The sequence below is a fragment of the Salvelinus sp. IW2-2015 genome, unplaced genomic scaffold (assembly GCF_002910315.2).
Source record: "Salvelinus sp. IW2-2015 unplaced genomic scaffold, ASM291031v2 Un_scaffold2858, whole genome shotgun sequence".
Taxonomy (NCBI): domain Eukaryota; kingdom Metazoa; phylum Chordata; class Actinopteri; order Salmoniformes; family Salmonidae; genus Salvelinus; species Salvelinus sp. IW2-2015.
The window spans coordinates 21,651-42,520 of NW_019944158.1; the positions used below are offsets into that span (position 1 = coordinate 21,651).

A 20,870-nucleotide genomic window follows, 5' to 3' on the forward strand; every position below is an offset into this window, starting at 1 on the left:
TTGTGGCCTGCTGGAGGTCATTTTGCAGGGCTCTGGCAGTGCTCCTCCTTGCACAAAGGCGGAGGTAGCGGTCCTGCTGCTGGGTTGTTGCCCTCCTACGGCCTCCTCCACGTCTCCTGATATACTGACCTGTCTCCTGGTAGCGCCTCCATGCTCTGGACACTACGCTGACAGACACAGCAAACCTTCTTGCCACAGCTCGCATTAATGTGCCATCCTGGATGAGCTGCACTACCTGAGCCACTTTTGTGGGTTGTAGACTCCGTCTCATGCTACCACTAGAGTGAAAGCACCGCCAGCATTCAAAAGTGACCAAAATATCAGCCAGGAAGCATAGGAACTGAGAAGTGGTCTGTGGTCACCACCTGCAGAACCACTCCTTTATTGGGGGTGTCTTGCTAATTGCCTATAATTTCCACCTGTTGTCTATTCCATTTACACAACAGCATGTGAAATMTATTGTCAATCAGTGTTGCTTCCTAAGTGGACAGTTTGATTTCACAGAAGTATGATTGACTTGGAGTTACATTGTGTTGTTTAAGTGTTCCCTTTATTTTTTTGAGCAGTGTATTTCATCAATACATTTCAGATTTTATTCAATGATTCCACTGTGTCTGTAGTATTCTCTTTACTAGTCCTTTTACAGTGATGTATTTACGTGTTGTACCATAATGTATCACATATTTTGTACTACAATATTTAATGATTGTATGAACAACTACACAGTGAAACTATCGGTATCTTGTGTGTGGGTGATCTAAATTAATGTTCCTATGGTATTTCATGATACATTTGTTATTTGAACCAACTATTCTGCAAGTGCCAGGTTTCTTTAAAGATATGAATGCACAATGCAATGTTTTGAACATTGGGCAGCCTGTGTTACAAGTGATGACCGTTTTGAGTTTTGTGTCTAGAGTTTTGAAAAATGACCACGAGGTTCTGAAATTAGTGTCAAAGGAATTGTAGAAAACTGTAAGTATAGAGTAGTGGGGAAACAACTTGATTAGTAAGAAGGTGAGCTTCCTGCCAACTCCCCTCCAACCTGTTCCCTGGCATCTCTTTGCATGTACATAATTGCAGTTTATTACCTGTCTCTTATTAAAATAAATTAGCATTTTAATGAGATTCTGGCAGATGGTCTCTCGGTATGCCACTTCATGCAGGAAACTGGGAGTTTGGTTGCTGATTCTGCGGAATGATTGCGGCAAACAAACAGCACTGCATTGAGCACTATGTCCCAACACCACTGTCTTAGTAGCCTATGGTGGACTGGCATGGGGGCCCGGTCTGTGTGGACCTGTGCAGATGTGTCAGTGTAGTTGTATGCATAAGAATGTGTGTGTGTGTGTGTGTGTGTGTGTGTGTGTGTGTGTGTGTGTGTGTGTGTGTGTGTGTGGTCGTGTGCTGTGTGTAGGCTTGGACATGGCTCCTGTGGTAAACACCACTCAGATCTATTCCTCCCCGGCCTGCCCAAGCCGAGTGCTGGTGGCTCGGGAGAAATCTGCTCGTGGATCAGGCTGCAAAATGAGGTATAATAATTAGAATGGTTTTATCTCCCTGGCTCAGACTGCTGGGGTGTGGTGGCTCCTCCAGAGAAAGGGAAGGAGTGTTGTGGTGTGTGTGCGTTGTGTGTGCGTGTGTGTGTGGGTGTGTGTGGTGTGTGTGTGTGTGTGTGTGTGGTGTGTGTGGTGTGTGTGTGTTGTGTGTGTGGTGTGTGTTGTGTTGTGGTGTGTGTGTGTGTTGTGTGTGTGTGTGTGTGTGTGTGTTGTACAGCAGACAACATCTGATCAGAGAGAGAGGGAGCTGGTGGGTGGTGTGAGTGCTCCAACTGTCAGTGGACACAGTCCGATATGGTCAGAGATTTTTTTTAGAGTATGAAATGGGCTGCCTCAAAATCTGATCTTTGTTATTCTTTGTTCATCCACCTTGTCGTAAGAGCCTACGTCAAAGACCGGGCCTTGCGTTTGCAAACAGAGTCGGAAAGTATAGTCTGAGCTTTGAAAAGGTGTGTCCTTTTGTGCTTCCTTTGCAAACAGCTCATTTCAAAGCACCTCAGAGATGTTGTATTCTCATTACAATCTCTGTCAACACCCATTTGAAATGGTATTTCTCAACTGAATTATTAATTTGTGCTGTTCTTTAAGCTCTGTCTTGGCACTTGGAGAAGGAATGAAATGCTAATTTATTGAGCAATATAAGACTATGTCTGGCAGAGAAAAATAAAACTACAAAACAAGAATGCCCTGGGAGACAAGAATTCACATTGGGCCCACTTTCTCCATTAATGTGTTAATGTGCTCCCTCTCCCTGGTGCCTAACATCTGATCAGACAGACAGACAGACAGCAGACAGACAGACAGACAGACAGACAGACAGACGCAGACAGACAGACAGCAGCAGACAGACAGACAGACCGACCTGACCACAAACGGACACACAGACCAACAGACACGACAAGACAGACAGACATACAGACAGACAGACAGACAGACAGACAGACAGACAGACAGACAGACAGACAGACAGACAGACAGACAGACAGACACCTACCAAGACGTACACAAGATGGACAGACTCATACCTCTACGAACAAACACTCGTTCAAATATAATATGTCCAAGTTCATTGATAGGGACACAAACACATGTAGGCTACAAATCTCAAGCAAAAATTCAACCATATACCTACTAGTTTTCTCTGTGTGTGTATATTGCACAAGGATGCATTGAACACACGATCAGAAAACAAGCACAATACAATATCTTCACTCAAACAAATATTGAAGCTCAGACTGACTGTGTGAGGTTGTTAAACTAGAGCGAGCAATACGTATCCATTAGTGACTTCAACATAAACTGCCTCCCCTGCTAGCTATTTGATTATAATTAAATTACACTAGTCCCCAGGGAAGGAGAGGATTCTCTTGTCTGTGTTTCTGCGCAGTGGGAGTCGTTGACATGCAACGGAAGAAAGAACATATTGACAAATTCTAAACACATGCATTTCAATTGTTTGTGTAAAATGATCCAGGCATAAGCGACGGGAAACAAATAGCAAAACATGCAAACACATACACACACACTCCCTCACACAGTGCATATACTCATTCTTTCTGAGACACGATCAAGGCATCTCCCAAAACGCACGGTCATCAGTCATGCCCTTCTTTCACTGTCAGATCCAATTGGATCCTATTGGATGTCAAAGACTGCAGGTTGATGAGGGCTGAGGAGGATACAGCTTCATCTGCCATAAAGAAGACAACTTAAAACAATCAAGCAGCAAACCGTGGGAGAGTCCTCTCCACATGCTGCCACTTCAAACACTCTGTGCTTCCTCGACTTGACAATCTGATTCGCTGAGAGGACTGGGCAGGTTAGAAATGTGAACATTTCGACTGAGGACCCATTGTGTGGTTTTAAGAAAGCGTTGATTTCAATTATTCAGACTGTAACAAAGAATTTGGCTTTTTAATGTCAGAGACCGATCCAGGCCGTGATGCAAGAGAGGCAGAAGAACAGGCGAACATAAACAAATAAAAGAGAAGTAAACACCACTAAAGAAGCGCATACCGCTTGACTGAAGTTTGCAGACCAAGCAAACATTTTCCGCTTTGTGTTATTTTTCCCAATGTGTGTTCTATGAGTTATGTTATCATTATTATTAAAGCAATGCATATTCTCTTTGTATCGTGTTGTATACAGAAGTAACACAATCCCCATAGATCGTTGTACATGAAAGAAATAACAATTCAATTGGAAAAATAAACTTGAACAGAGATTTTGTTTACTAGTCCAGACAGTAAAAAGGATGCTGGGATAAAACAAAACTGTTAAGATGTAAATTAGGAATGACTTTGAACAGAACAGGCTATTGATAGAAAAGGGGCTCATAGCACACACTAGTGGATGTAATCCAATGACGAAAGGGCATTTGGATGCCATTCTCTCTGATGCTCAGCTACTGCACAAGTTTAAAAATAAGCAACAACGCTGCTAACAACAGACATTGTACGATTGCATTCAAGATATCCAATATATTGTTGAGGACAATACCTCACCAAAATCCTTTTGTTCTTTACTTCTATCTACCACCCATGCAAATGGACATGGTGAGAAAAAGCCCTTTAAAGAACGTGTAAATTATGCGACTGAAAGCTGCTGCAACACTAATGCACGCTCTGTGAATACCAAGCGGTGTTAATGAAGTCATTTGCCTGTGAGTTGCGGGGTCTCCCACCATTCCATTGCTCGGCATTCATTAGTCAGTCACGGCCTGAAAACGCCAACCTCCCTCTCCCCGACTCCTACAGAATCTAATCAGCATTAAAGCACATTTCCTGTGTTTAAGGAATATAATGCAATATCCTGGATGTGCTAGCTATATTATCCATCCATCCCTGTGTCTTTCTAAGGACTGATGAAACATAATGGAAAATAAAATGTCAAGGAAATACATTTTCATGCATCTGTTACACACGTTACCACCAGATCAATGCTGTGAACCTCTCTGCTGTAGGCTACTACGCACTGTTGAATTTGAAACCTTTTCTAGAGTAAATACTAGTAAATACATTGAGAGATGGCCTCACTGCATACATTTATTCAGAGCTTGAACACCTGGAGAGACCCAATAGCAAACCTTCTCCTTCCCCCGTATTGTTGGAAAGTCTTTGGGGTGAAGATGTGTTTTTGTGTGTAAACCACAGACGATGCTCAGTACAGGCTGCAGTGATAAATTGCTRTCTTCTTAGCAGATGTGACCCCCAAACCTCTCAAAACATTCCTGACCAGTGTGACACTTACCATTGACGGTGAGAGAAACTTCCTTCTCCCCGGCGCCGACTCGCGGAACCACGGCACGGCACACATATTTCCCAGCATCTTCCTGCCTCACAGCCTTGAGTGTCAGGATGTTCTCGTTGCTTAGTACCTGCCGCACGGAGGTCAAGAGTCACTGAATGAGCAGCGAGAGGTCACCTTCTCATTTGAGGCAGCACAAAGCAGCCTATGCTCCTCTTAACGCCTTAAAGGTCACCTCTCTTCTATTATTAAAATCCAATTTGAGACCAGGCTCATACGAGAGAGGGGCGGTTTTGGTCTCCATCTCCAGGCTCGGAAGTTTGATGTGTACGGAGTTGAGGAATGAGCCTGGCTGGCAGATCAATTGCATGCCCCTTTGCTCACCTCAACACATCTCCGGCCAGGAGTCAGGGAGCAGGGCCGCTAACGAGCCTGAACCGCTAGCTGCCTCAGGATTTTGAGATTAATGAGATTTTGAAAACAACTGATTTGAGCTCAAAGGGCACTGCTTTGTCACCTGAATCCTGCATGACTGCTGCGGTTAGATTTTTTTTTWWAAATAATTAATGAAGTTACTGCTGTGGCCAGCATGATATGGGGGTGGTTGTGAAAAACATACCAATATAAAGTAAATGACATTGAAAGTATAGGCTAACCTGATTGGAACAATGGATCACAATCTACAGTGTATTGCACCTAGTCAAAACATAATCAAGAAATTCTGAAAGACATTGGATAAGGGAATACTTACCACCCCAGAGCCCCTCTTCATCCAGACGATGGTGAGGGAGGGGTTTCCAGTCCAAGCACAGTTGAATACAGCATCAGACCCCAGATCCACCTGTAAGGACTGGGGCTCTGCAGACATGCGTGGACCAACTGCAGGAACACAGACACAGTCAGTACAATCAACGCAACGCCACCAGCAACACAGAACATTCTATAACACAGTACCATACGGTCAGCTAAAGAATGTATCTAAATAGGATGCATAACATTGGGTGGACATCAATATTGGTTAGCCACAGAAAGAGCAACACAGTAGTAGCACTCACAGTAGACGTCGACGTTGCGGCTGATGTTGGTGCTGCCCAGAGGGTTGGTGACCTCACAGGAGACTGGCTCGGTGAAGAAGGAATGGTCCACAATGACCTCATAGGTGTCCCCAGAGACCTCCTTTATCACATTGCCTCCTTTGGCCCACCTGTAGTGAAGGGCAATCGAGAGAGAGAGAGAGAGAGAGAGAGATACCTTGCATGAGAGGGGTGGTCTGATAATCTACTGTTACTCGCAAATTGCTTTGACCGTATTGTTGACCTATGGTCGCCTGGCTTATGGTTGTCAGAAAATACTCTGCTGATGGCCCAGAATACCTGCAGAAGGAAGACATTTTGAACACATGTTACCACCAGACCAATATGAAGAATGGGTTGCTTCTGACTAATAACGTTTCAGTCCCGGTCATCAGTGAGGGATGATGGCACCTGTCTGAAGGATGAGAGGATGAGGGGAGAGGGATGAAACATTAAGACGGTTTCTCTCCTTCCATGTCAAGACCACGTTGTTCTCTGAAAAAAACATTCCTGTGCAGGTTCTCTGCTGGCTTCAGCATATTTTTGTGGCAGCCATCCATCCCCTGACGATTCTGGCTGACACGTACTGTATGGTAGAGTCACCCTGATGATGCCGGCTGACACGTACTGTATGGTAGAATCCCCCTGACGATGCCCGCTGACACGTACTGTATGGTAGAGTCCCCCTGACGATGCCGGCTGACACGTACTGTATGGTAGAGTCCCCCTGACGATGCCGGCTGACACGTACTGTAGTGGTAGAGTCCCCCTGACGATGCCGGCTGACACGTACTGTATGGTAGAGTCCCCCCTGACGATGCGGGCTGACACGTACTGTTGGTAGAGTCCCCCCTGACGATGCCGGCTGACACGTACTGTATGGTAGAGTCCCCCTGCGATGCCGGCTGACACGTACTGTATGGTAGAGTCCCCCTCTGACGATGCCGGCTGACACGTACTGTATGGTAGAGTCCCCCTGATGATGCCAGCTGACACGTACTGTATGGTAGAGTCCCCCTGACGATGCCGGCTGACAGGTACTGTATGGTAGAGTCCCCCCTGACGATGCCGGCTGACACTACTGTATGGTAGAGTCCCCCCTGACGATGCCGGCTGACACGTATTGTATGGTAGAGTCCCCTGATGATGCCAGCTGACACGTACTGTATGGTAGAGTCCCCCTGACGATGCCGGCTGACACGTATTGTATGGTAGAGTCCCCCTGATGATGCCAGCTGACACGTACTGTATGGTAGAGCCCCCCCCCTGACGATGCCGGCTGACACGTACTGTATGCACGTAAAAGCACCTGATGTTAATACATTGACACAGGATTGCATGAAGAACATCCGTTTGTGTTGGAGCGATGCCTCCTAATTTCACCGCTTCTGTCTTGTTCGGCATGCCATACTGGATGGTTCCCTATGCTGTGGGAGACAGGGACCATTTATTAAAGCGAGCCAGGGCATGAGTGGATGTTTGGTGCTGCTTCTCGGTCACATTTACAAGGTATTTTGGGACATTCAACTCTGTATACTCTTAATCCTCTCCCTTTCCCCAGAAAGAGATGTATTTGCATGCTCTTGTGGGCGAAGAAAACCTTTCAACTTCTAACTGTCACAAAACATGGATCTATTTTCTCACCCAAGACTACAGGGTACACTGTGCAGTATTCCAGGGATACTGGACTTGTTTGTTATCCATGAGTGAAGTCTTGGTCTATGCTTGACTGGAATAGTATAATTTAACTTCTTTGGGGTAGGGGGCAGTATTTTCACGTCCGGATGAAAAGCATGCCCAGAGTAAACGGCCTGCTACAAAGCCATAAAAGCTAGAATATGCATATTATTAGTAGATTTGGATAGAAAACACTCTGAAGTTTCTAAAACTGTTTGAATTATGTCTGTGAGTACAACAGAACTCATATGGCAGGCAAAAACCTGAGAAAAAATCCAACCYGGAAGTGAGAAATCTGAGGTTGGTCGATTTTCAACTCAGCTCCTATTGAAGATACAGTGGGTTATTGGTAATATTGCACTTCCTAAGACTTTCACTAGATGTCAACAGTCGTTAGAACCTTGTCTGTTGCTCCTACTGTGATGTGGGGCCGAAGGAGAGAGGAATGAGTCAGATCTATCATGACCTGAACATGCCCTGACCATGCGCGTTCATGTGAGAGCGAGCTCTGTTCAATCGCACTTCTGAAGACAAAAGGAATACTCCGGTTGGAACATTATTGAAGAATTATGTTAAAAACATCCTAAAGATTGATTCAATACTTCAATACTTGTCATGTTTTTACGGACTGTAATATAACTCTTTTAACTTTTCGTCCGTACTTTCCGCTGGACCTGCCCGCGCGTCGTGAGTTTGGAAAGTGTACTGAACGCTAGAACAACAAGGAGGAATTTGGACATAAATTATGGACATTATCGAACAAACAAACATTTATTGTGGAACTGGGATTCCTGGGAGTGCATTCTGATGAAGATCATCAAAGGTAAGTGAATGTTTATAATGTTACTTCTGATGACTGCATAATATGGCGGATATATTTGTGTCTTGATTGGGCTCTGAGCGCCGACTCAGATTATTGCATGGTTTGCTTTTTTTGTAAAGCTTTTTTGAAATCTGACACAGCAGTTGCATTAAGGAGAAGTGCATCTAAAATTCCATGTATAACAGTTGTATCTTTTAGCAATGTTTATTATGAGTATTCCTGTAAATTGATGTGGCTCTCTGCAAAATCAAAGGATGTTTTGGAACTTCTGAACGTAAGGCGCCAATGTAAACTCAGATTTTTGGATATAAATATGAACTTTACCAAACAAAACATACATGTATTGTGTAACATGAAGTCCTATGAGTGTCATCTGATGAAGATCATCAAAGGTTAGTGATAAATTGTATCTATATTTCTGCTTTTTGTGAATCCTRTCTTTGGCTGGAAAAATGGCTGTGTTATTCTGTGAATAGGCACTCACCTAACATAATCGTTTGGTTTGCTTTCGTCGTAAAGCCTTTTTGAAATCGGACACTGTGGCTGGATTTACAACAAGTGTATCTTTAAAATGGTATAAAATACATGTATGTTTGAGGAATTGTAATTATTGGATTTCTGTTGTTTTGAATTTGGCGCCCTGCAGTTTCACTGGCTGTTGAAGAGGTGGGACGCTACTGTCTCACGTACCCTAGAGAGGTTTTTAAATGAGAATAGATTACCTCATTCATTCAGCAAGTGAAGCAGCTTTCTAATTGGCTCCAGTAGATTTTTCTCTGCTGCTCATTTTGCTGCTGAGGAGACTATGTTTCCACACTATAGGAGCTAGTTCACTGCGTGCAAAATGAAGCCACAGAGATCACTGTCAGCTTAATATGCACAGGGACACCTGTGTTTCCAAAAATATTAAACTTAGGGCATATGGGTGTGCTTAGCTCGTCTGTCCCTTCCTTACATAACTGATCCAGGAGGAGAATGTGCTGGATTCGAGAAAATATATTAATTTAATAACGTTACAGCAATCTACACAAAGCAAACATTCTGTGTGTATAGTCCCTCAAGAAAACAATTCTGTACACAAAATATTGAATTAAGTAGTATGATAATGACTATGATAATGACAACACACTGTCTGAATATTAGATGTCAATAAATGCGCTGATGATGACAGTGATCATCAATGCCCTCTGAATCTCAGTGTCTGATGATGAATGACTCTCCACAGGCTGTGACTGAGAGTGTAGGGTTGATAGAGTACTGGAGGAGTTACAGTGAGTTAAGCACAGAAGTTTGGCCAGCAGGTTTCTCCCAAATGGAGTGTGAGGCTGCCAGGACTGGGAGGTCCACAGTGCAGAGAGAGCAGAGACAGAATGCTAGTGCCTGCAGGGAGTGTGAAAGCTCGGCTGGTGTGCTGGTCCCCATCCAATAGAGTCTAAACATAGCCAGCTCTGCATCCATCAGACACCTGCATCTCCTCTGGGAGGGCAGAGGGGCCAGCGAGAACTTACTCAACAGCTCACTTACCACCCGGACCTATTCAGGGATGTAGGTCACACAATGAGGTGCAAGTCAGGTGTGTGCCTCAGGGTGTTTGTGTATCTGTGTGTGTGTTTGTGTGTGTGTTTGTGCATGGCAATATCAGTGAAATCCGTGTTTACCAGGGACAGAACAGTGAAAACCCAACCTTGTTCTCTCCCACTGAACTGATTAAGGGGACAAGAATGGTCAAACTGAATTATATTAAATTAAACATCTAGCTATGTTATTAACATATAGAATACATTATTATTATTATCAGCATGGTTATGTACATCACAGCACAGATTATGTTGCTCATTTGCATTTTCATAATGTTGAATATATWAAAAAAATACTTATTTCCATGGAAAATAGACACTTTCATAATGATGTGTTGATCAAATCGCACCCTGATGTTCTTTGAATAAAATGTGTAAAACAAATAATACAGAAATGTCTCTTGATTTGACATAATATGACAAAAGGCCCAATATTAGAAGAGAGAACAAAACATTGTCTATAGTTTTATACATTCCAATATACTGTCTGCCATTGGGTAGGGAACATGAGCAAAGATGATGAGACTGTCAGTTTGGTGCCTCACAATTCAAATAAAACCAGGAAGTCTCTTTGTCTGGCAATGAAATAATAGCATCGTAGAACATCGCTGTTGTACCTTCCTTTAAAACATTACTGTCATTAGTGGCATGGTTCCAGTCAAAATAATGTGTACAGCCAAAMTGTTTATGCCAGTAGAACAGACAAGATMAATTTAATTTGCTATGCCTGCTACTTRGTGTTTTTCTCTCTCTCGCTATTCTCGTCGGCTGGATGCACTGGGTGGCACAAAGCGAGTCGCAGAGGAAGCACGGTTGTGGAAAAACAAACAGTGGCAATGCCCACAGACAATGTGACGGAAAGCGCCATGATGGTAAACCTCTTCATTAGCCACCTCAGAGACACAGACGAGGAAAAGGTAGATGGTAGAACTGACAAAACAAAATCAAAGTAGCAACAACATCATAATTGTTTAACTGGGGAGAGAATTGYGGATGGTGTTTTCTGGGCGTGAAGAGGGATGTGTTTGTTGTCGCGTAGTAGAGTGTGCAGGTGAGAGAGCTGAAACTCCTCTTCTGTTGTGTCCCTCTCTGGAGTGCCTCTTCTTGGAGTWGTGAAAAAAAAGCTTTTTATCTTTATCACCAGGGCGTTGAATATGATTTTGATGTATTATGGTTGCCCCTCCTCCTTCCATTATGTAATGAAGATCCCTTAACAGCTCTATTGTTTTACAATTCCTTGATTCACATCAACACACTCAGACAAAAACACGAACTTACTTCCAACAGTACTTCCCTCCCTATCTAGCCTATGAGTCGCTAGAAAACGCTAACATCCGTTTTTCAGAGATACAGTATTTTCAACCTAACTTCTGTTTTCCCTGAAAAACGTAAATGGGAACTCCGCTCAGGCATCTTTCTTTGCCTGCTACGTTAGGTGACTCCCTATCTTCTACTCCTATCTTATCCACTATCCCTGAGACACATGTTCTCTCCTCCCAGGAGTAAGGGTTCTGGCTCTGCCTGAGCGATATCTGTAGACTAGAGACTTATTTCCATTCGCTTTGTTAAGCAACATTCATAGAGCGGCCAATCACATAGAAATAGAAATCACCATGTCATTGACTCTTCCTCTGCTATCGTGACTCTGTATGTGTGTGAAGTGCTTATTGAAGTGGAGGATGGCAGAGTGGTATTCTGAGGATGGATGGCACTCTGGAGGTTAGAAGAGAGGCCATCACTCTAAGGGCTGCCCTGTCCTTGTGCCATATCTGATCTCCAGAGACATGCTGTATTAGAGCTGACTAACAGCCACACCGCACCACTAGCTCCCTACTCTGCACTGCTGTAACGCTCTCCGGGGGACAAGGAGGCTTCTCCTCAATCAACTCCCCAGTGGAGACAGGAACAGTGCAACACTCCCACATGTAGACTGAGGGAGGCTGGAGATAAAATAACAAATGATTATTTCTAAGAATGTGTGCTAAAATTAATCGTAAATGAATCTGCACAGTTGCATATTGAAAATAAATGATATATTATSACAGTCCAGTGAACAGCAGTGAAGTGTGGGTTCAGACGTGCAGAGGACTCAACTAAAAGTGGTATTGGATCCTAACACTAGTGAAACCCTTCTAGAGAGTGTCTATTTCAGCCTGAAGTTCAACCTCCCTCCTTTTTTCATTACATTATCCATTGGTTTCCTAGGCTAAAGGAATCTGACCCACCAAGGCTCCTAAGGACCCAGGCCCTGTTAGTGGAACATTGATCCGGGTCCCACTACAATAGAGACTGAGTTCCACGGTGATTGTAGCAGAAGACCTGCCTTTGGTGTATACCTGCACAATCAAACACAAGTCTTGTTTGCCTTGATATCTGTTTTTTAAAAGGGCAGAATCCATCAAGGGAACGTCTCTGTTTTGCCACCTGTGAGTGTGTTGTAGATCCATTTCATTTCCCAATACTGCTTCAGACTCAGTGTCGGCTGGGCAATTCCCTTCGCTATTGATTTTGTTCCACTTATTCTTCCCTTGGTTTTAAAACCCTCACAGAAAAGCATGTCTTGACAAATCACCTTGGCATTACACCTCTTCAAGGACCAAGTTTCATGAGAATTTCCCCAATCCTCTCTGAGAGGAAAGGAAACGTTTCTTGTGAGAATTGAAGAACTCAGTATTCCAAATCAAGTCTCTCAGTGTGTGCTTGAAGTTGTCAGGCAGAATCCAAAAAGGATTGAGAAAAAGCACAAGACATGGGTTCAGCGTAGATTCAGAAGATCAACCCACTCCTTCCACTCAAATGTCCATTGGTCCTGCTGCAGTACTCTGACACTCATGTCACCCTTTTAACATGATACCTTGCAACCCTGGCATCCTCAACAGATACAACACAATGCCAGCTCTTCTCCCACTCAAGGTAATGTATCTATGTTCAGGGGATATAGACAATAGTATCTCAAAACAAAACCATGCAAGTCAATGCATTCATTAGTCTCTAAGTACCTGACTGGGAATGAATTTCAACAGACGTTTGTCATTAGATTTTTCTCTGTATGTTTTTCTGTGAATATTTTCCAAATCGACAAGAGATTTAATAGTGTCACGGCATCATAAGAATTCTCTGACAGTGATTAATACCATCAATAGTGAAGTGCCACATTTGACTTAATGTGAGAAGTTATAAGCTACAAGCAACATTAATCAGACAGGACCTTTGTATATCATTTGAAGTTTTTGTCAGCGTTTTACTTTCTCATTATGGGGCATTGCATAATGCATTATGTCTGCCTCACATATATTTTGCTATAATACATTTCTCATTGAGAACCTAGTAATGGAGTTTAAAGTAAAGTTCTGCGACAGCACGTCTTACCAAGGAACCAAGTTCAGAATGAAAATAATCTGATAGAGACTAGAGAGAGAGAGAGAGAGAGAGAGTAGAGAGAAGAGAGAGAGAGAGAGAGAGAGAGAGAGAGAGAGAGAAGAGAGAGAGAGAGAGAGAGAGAGAGAGAGAGAGAGAGAGAGAGAGAGAGAGAGAGAGAAGGTATCTTACCTGTACAGTGTGACGGGTGGGTTAGCCTTGGCTGAGCAGTGGAACTTGACCAGGTTTCCTTCCAGAATGGGCTGAGGCTCCACTGACAGATTGACAAGTGGCAAATCTGTATGGACACAGACCAGAGACAGACGACCAATTAGAAAAGACCCCTGTAACAACCTTACAGTAATCTAGGGCTGTTGCAGAAACTAGCTTGCCATTTTCATTTACCAAATAGACCAGCATTACCCTATAGTAACTTATGTTGTGAGATATTTTTACAGGTGCGGAAATACACTATCTATACTTGTTTTACATTTTCATTGGAGACATTAAAGAGCAGAAAAACAAAGGAAATCAAATCAAATAGTGTAACTCTTCGTAATGAGTTTTTCAGTAATTGGCAATTTGCAAATAAGGATTAATTGAGACCGTGATTTTCCCGGCAAGCACTCCATTATAATTACAATAATTAACAAACACTGAGTTAGACACAATTAAAAATGATCTTAAAATAGCAGGCACATAGATTATGTTAATTCAATAAACAGCAATTAAATGTAACTAAAGGTATAGAATTKTTTTTGAAGATGATTTTTGAAGTCGACCTCAATCAGCCCGACTAACCGTTGCCTGTATATAGCTTCGCTACTGTTATAGTCTCGCTACTGTATATAGCCTCGCTACTGTTATTTTTCACTGTCTTTTTTACAGTTGTTTGTATTTTTTTTACGTATCTATTGTTCACCAAATACCTTTTTTTTTTACTTAAAAAATGCACTGTTGGTTGGAGCCTGTAAGTAAGCATTTCACTGTAAGGTCTACACCTGTTGTATTTGGCGCACGTGACAAATAAACTTTGATTTGATTTGAATCGCTTTTCATCTCTAGACGGCAAATGGTGTATCCTCCACTTCGGTCCCCCTTTATGTTCACATAAAACATTTCAAGTACGGCAAGCAATTTTTCAATTAAGTCCAGRATTGATGAAAGGGCCATAGCCTGTGAAGTATGTAAAGTAATGGAGGGCCAAAAGTCCTCATCAAACACTGGGAGTCTGAGTGATAAAAAAAACTATGGCCTTTCAGCAGTATAAGCCCCATCTCTGAACATCGTGGGGCGACTCAAAGGTTGTCTGATATCACTAATGGAACACGGCAGCCACGAGCATGGCCCCTCTCTCCTTCTCTACGTCCGCTGCTTCAATTCAAATGGGCTATTGCCTCTTAACGTCTACTGTTGTTACATCCGTTGTTGGAATGAGACCAAGGCGCAGCGTGGTAAGCGCACATCTTTCTTTATTTTGATGAACAACAAAAAAACAACAAAAGATAAACGAACGTAACGTTCTGCAGGCTACACAGTAACTGTACAAAAACAAGATCCCACAAACTAAGGTGGGGAAAAAGGCTGCCTAAGTATGATCCCCAATCAGAGACAACGATAGACAGCTGCCTCTGATTGGGAACCATACCCGGCCAACAAAGAAATAGACAAACTAGAATGCCCACCCAAATCACACCCTGACCTAACCAAATAGAGAAATAAAAAGGCTCTATAAGGTCAGGGCGTGACAACTGTGGCAACTGTCCAAGCCATTTRCATTTCTAGCTTTATATGTAGATCGCTTTTAATACAATCAAGTCCTTGATTTAACTTTGCTTGATGAAATCTAACAAACCTCTGCTGCGAAAGAGGGCAGTTCTCTCTGAGTGCATATCCATAAATCATATGACTAATCAAATATATAGTGGGTTCCAAATTACTGACACTATTTTTTGTATTTGTATTTATTAAGGATCCCCATTAATTCCTGCCAAGCCAGCAGCTATTCTTCCTGGGGTCCAGCAACATAAAGACAGTTATATACAATAAAACATATTACATGACATTACATTTCATAACACTTCGGAAAGAATTCAGACCCCTTGACTTTTTCCACATTTTTTGGAGACAGGACTGTGTCGAGAAACAGATCTGGGGAAGGGTACCAAAAAATYTCTGCAGCATTAAAGGTCCCCAAGAAAACAGAGGCCTCCATCATTCTTAAATTGAGGATGCTGGGAACCATTAAGACTCTTCCTAGAGTTGGCCGCCCGGCCAAACTGAGCAATAAACAATTAAAACATTTTTTGAATAAGGCTGTAACGTAACAAAATGTGGAAAAAGTCAAGGGGTGTGAATACTTTCCGAAGAGACTGTTTTTACAATACAACATCCATGTGTACGTGTGTGTAGAGTGGGTTTATTATCATGTGTATGTGTATCTCTGCCTGTGTGTGTCTCTTCACAGTCCCCACTGTTCCATAAGGTGTATTTTTGCAWGTTTTTTTGATCTGATTCTACTGCTTGCATCAGTTACCTGATGTGGAATAGAGTTCCATGTAGCCATGGCTCTATGAAGTACTGTATGCCTCCCATAGTCTGTTCTTGACTTGGGGATTGTGAAGAGTCCTTTGGTGACATGTCTTGTGGGGTATGCATGGGTGTTCGAGCTGTTTGCTAGTAATTTAAACTGACACCTCGGTGCATTCAGCATGTCAACACTTCTTACAAAAGTAGTGATGAAGTCAATCTGGCCTCCACTTTGAGCCATGAGAGATTTACATGCATATTATTAATGTTTGATATCCATGTACATTTAAGGGCCAGCTGTGCTGCCCTGTCCTGAGCCAATTGTAATTTTCCGAGGCCTCTCTTTGTGGCATCTGACCACACGACTGAACAGTAGTCCAGYTTCGACAAAACTAGAGCCTGTAGAATCTGCTTTGTTGATAGTGTTGTTAAAAAGGAAGAGAGACTTCTCCCTATTTTAGCTACAGTTGTATCAATATGTTTTGACCATGACAGTTTACAATCCAGGGTTAGCCCAAGCAGTTTAGTCACCTCAACTTGCTCAATATCCACATTATTTATTACATGATTTAGTTGAGATTTAGGGTTTAGTAAATGATTTGTCCCAATTTTATTTAATTTTTTAAAGTTTAGGACTAACTTATTTCTTGCCACCCATTCTGAAACTACTGTAACTGCAGCTCTGTTGCAGTGATTACACTTGCTGTTGTAGCTGACGTGTATAGTGTTGAGTCATCTGTATACATAGACACACTGGCTTTACTCAAGGCCAGTGGCATGTCATTAGTAAAAATTGAAAAAATTGAGGGGCCGAGACAGCTGCCATGGGGAATTCCTGATTCTACCTGGATTATGTTGGAGAGGCTTCCATTAATGAAGACCCTCTGTGTTCACTTAGACAGGTAACTATTTTTCCACAATATATTAGGGGGTGTAAAGCCATAAAACATACATTTTTACAGCAGCAGACTTTTTTTWAWWWTTTTATGTAACCAGGTGTGCCAGTTGAGAACAAGTTCTCATTTACAACTGCGACCTGGCCAAGATAAAGCAAAGCAGTGCGACACAAACAACAACACAGAGTTACACATGAAAAAACAAARGTACAGTCAATAACACAATAGAAAGGTCTATATACAGTGTGTGCAAATGAAGAAAGATTAGGGAGGTAAGGTAATAAATAGGCCGTAGGGGCGAAAATAATTTCATTTAGCAAATAAACACTGGAGTGATAGATATGCAGAAGATGAATGCAAAGGTAGAGATACTGGGGGGCAAAGGAGCAAAAAAACAAAAAACAATATGGGGATGAGGTAGTTGGATGGGCTATTTACAGATGGGCTATGTACAGGTGCACTGATCTGTGAGCTGCTCTGATAGCTGATGCTTAAATTTAGTGAGGGAGATATGAGTCTCCAGCTTCAGTGATTTTTGCAATTCGTTCCAATCATTGGCAGCAGAGAACTGAAAGGAAAGGCGGCCAAAGAAGGAATTGGCTTTGGGGATGACCAGTGAGATATACCTGCTGGAGCACGTGCTATGGGTGGGTGTTGTTATCGTGACCAGTGAGCTGAGATAATGCGGAGCTTAACCTAGCAAAGACTTATAGATGACTTGGAGCAAGTGGGTTGGTGACGAATATGTAGCGAGGGCCAGCCGACTAGAGCATACAGGTCGCAGTGGTGGGTAGTATATGGGGCTTTGATGACGAAACGGATGGCACCGTGATAGACTGTATCCAATTTGCTGAGTAGAGTGTTGGAGGCTATTTTGTTAATGACATCGCCGAAGTCAAGGATTGGTAGGATAGTCCGTTTTACAAGGGTATGTTTGCAGCATGAGTGAGGGATGCTTTGTTGCGAAATAGGAAGCCAATTCTAGATTTAATTTTGGATTGGAGATGCTTAATATGAGTCTGGAAGGAGAGTTTGCAGTCTAACCAGACACCTAGGAATTTGTAGTCTACATATTCTAAGTCAGAACCGTCCAGAGTAGTGATGCTAGACGGGTGGGCGGGTGCGGGGAGCGATCGGTTGAAGAGCATGCATTTAGTTTTACTTGCATTGAAGAGCAGTTGGAGGCCACMGAAGGAGTGTTGTATGGCATTGAAGCTCGTCTGGAGGTAAGTAAACACAGTGTCCAAAGAAGGGCCAGAAGTATACAGAATGGTGTCGTCTCCATAGAGGTGGATCAGAGAATCACCATCCACAAGAGCGACATCATTGATGTATACAGAGAAAAGAGTCGGCCCGAGAATTGAACCCTGTGGCACCCCCATAGAGACTGCCAGAGGTCCAGACAACAGGCCCTCCTATTTGACACACTGAACTCTGTCTGAGGAGTAGTTGGTGAACCAGACGAGACAGTCATTTGAGAAACCAAGGCTGTTGAGTCTCCCAATAAGAATGTGGTGATTGACAGAGTCGAAAGCCTTTGCCAGGTCGAAGAAGACGGCTGCACAGTATTGTCTCTTGTCAATGGCTGTTATGATATCGTTTAGGACCTTGAGCGTGGCTGAGGTGCACCCATGACCAGCTCGGAAACCAGATTGCATAGCAGAGAAGGTACGGTGGGATTCGAAATGGTCGGTGATCTGTTCTGCAGATTTTGCAGCTCTTTCAAAACATCAGCTATCTGGATTTGGGTGAAGGAGAAATGGGGCTGGCTTGGTCAAGTTGCTGTTGGGGTTGCAGAGCTGTTGACCGGGGTAGGGGTAGCCAGATAGAATGCATGGCCAGCTGTAGAAAAATGGCAATTGAAAAATGTCGATTATCGTGGATTTATCGGTGGTGACAGTGTTTCCTAGCCTCAGTGCAGTAGGCAGTTGGGAGGAGGTGCTCTTATTCTCCATGGACTTTACAGTGTCCCAGAACTTTTGGGAATTTGTCCTACAGGATGCAAATATGTTTGAAAAGGCAAGTTTTTGCCTTRCTAACTGCGTGTGTATATTGGTTCCTAACTTGCCTGAAAAGTTGCAAATTGCGGGGACTATTCGATGCTAATGCAGTACGCCACAGGATGTTTTTGTGCTGGTCAAGGGCCGTCAGGTCTGGAGTGAACCAAGGGCTACATCTGTTCCTGGCTCTAAAAATGTTTAATGGGGCATGCTAATTTAAGATGGTGAGGAAAGCACTTTTAAAGAATAACCAGGCATCCTCTACTGAGGAGTGAGGTCAATATCTTTCCAGGATACCCGGGCCAGGTCGATTAGAAAGGCCTGCTCTCTGAAGTGTTTTAGGGAGCGTTTGACTGTGATGAGGGGTGGTCGTTTGACCACGGACCCATTACAGAAGCAGGCAATGAGGCAGTGATCGCTGAGATCCTGGTTGAAGACAGCAGAGGTGTATTAAGAGGGCAGGATGGTCAGGATGATATCTATGAGGATAACCGAGTTTACGGATTTGGGGTTGTACCTGGTAGGTTCCATAATAGTTTGGGTGAGATTGAGGGCATCTATCTTAGATTGTAGGACATCCGGGGTGTTAAGCATATCCCAGTTTAGGACACCTAACAGTACAAACTCTGAAGATAAATGGGGGGACAATGAATTCACATATGGTGTCCAGGGCGCAGCTGGAGGCTGAGGGGGGTCTGTAACAAGCGGCAACAGTGAGAGACTTATTTCTGGAAAGGTCGATTTTTAAAAGTAGAAGCTTGAACTGTTTGGGCACAGACCTGGATAGCATGACAGAACTCTGCAGGCTATCTCTGCAGTAGATTGCAACTCCACCCCCTTTGGCAGTTCTATCTTGGCAGAAATTGTTATAGTTGGGGATGGTAATTTCAGAATTTTTGGTGCCTTCCTAAACCAGGATTCAGTCACGGCTAGGACATCAGGGTTAGCGGAGTGTGCTAAAGCATTGAAAAAAACAAACTTCGGGAGGAGGCTACTGATGTTAACATGCATGAAACCAAGGCTTTTACGGTTACAGAAGTCAACAAATGATAGCGCCTGGGGAATAGGAGTGGAACTGGGGGCAACAGGGCCTGGGTTAACCTCTACATCACCAGAGGAACAGAGGAGGAGTAGGATAAGGGTACGYCTAAAGGCTATAAGAACTGTTCGTCTWGTGCGTTGGGGACAGAGAATAAAAGGAGCAGTTTTCTGGGCGTGGTAGAATAGATTCAAAGCATAATGTACAGATAAGGGCATGGTAGGAAGTGAGTACAGTGGATGTTAACATATGCGTTGTGTGACAATGAGAGAGGTTTAGTCTCAGGAGGCATAAATTAATGTAGMTGAGGTCTCCATATGTGTGTGGGGTGGGACGAAAGAGCTATCTAAGACATGTTGAGCGGGACTGAGGGCTGGCTCTACAGTGAAATAAAGCAATAAAAACTAGCCAAGACAGCAGTAGACAAGGCATATTGACATTAGAGAGAGGCATAAAGCAATCACAGGTGTTGATCAGGAGAGCTAAGACAACGACAGCTAAATGGCGATGAAAGGGCAGAGCGGGTCAGTTAGATACATACAGGGCCTGACTCCGAGGCTGGGGCCGACAGGTAAACAAAATGAGGTACCGTGTTATTGAAACAGTCCAGGGGGCATCAGCTGTGTAGCCGAGTGATCATAGGGTTAAAAGAGTAGAAATAGGTGAGTCAGGGTGCTGTACGGTATTCACTACTACGCTGGGCAAGCAGGGGACACAGCATTCAGAAAAAGCCAACGGGCCGGGGCTAGTAGATGGTTCCGCGGCGATATCGTAACAGAATAGTCTGTTGAGACCACATCGGGCGATCACGTTGGCAGTCCAGTCGTGATGGATCGGCTCCGTGTCGACAATAAAGGATCCAGGCCAATTGGCAAAGAAGGTATTGTAGCCCTAGAATTAGTTGGTATATGGGCCTAGCTCGAGGCTAGCTCAAAGCTAGCTGGTGCTTACTTCGGGACAGAGGCGTTAGCTAACAGTAGACTGTGACCGATAATTTCAAAAGCAGCATTGAAGTCTAACAAAACAACTCCCACAATATTTTTATCATCAATTATTCTCAGCCAATCATCAGTCAGTTGTGTATTTTAAAAATA

General features: G+C 43.3%; 1 protein-coding gene across 1 annotated transcript in view; it reads right to left on the bottom strand.

Annotated features, from left to right (window-relative positions):
• Positions 1-20,870, bottom strand: part of LOC112074877 (kin of IRRE-like protein 3) — a 72,793-nt gene that overhangs the window by 18,487 nt on the left and 33,436 nt on the right. The window contains exons 4-7 of the mRNA XM_070440702.1: positions 13,505-13,610; positions 5,861-6,009; positions 5,557-5,684; positions 4,809-4,935 (exon numbers count right to left, since the gene is read on the bottom strand). Coding sequence (XP_070296803.1) covers positions 4,809-4,935; positions 5,557-5,684; positions 5,861-6,009; positions 13,505-13,610 — 510 coding nt within the window. The remainder of the gene's footprint in view (positions 1-4,808; positions 4,936-5,556; positions 5,685-5,860; positions 6,010-13,504; positions 13,611-20,870) is intronic.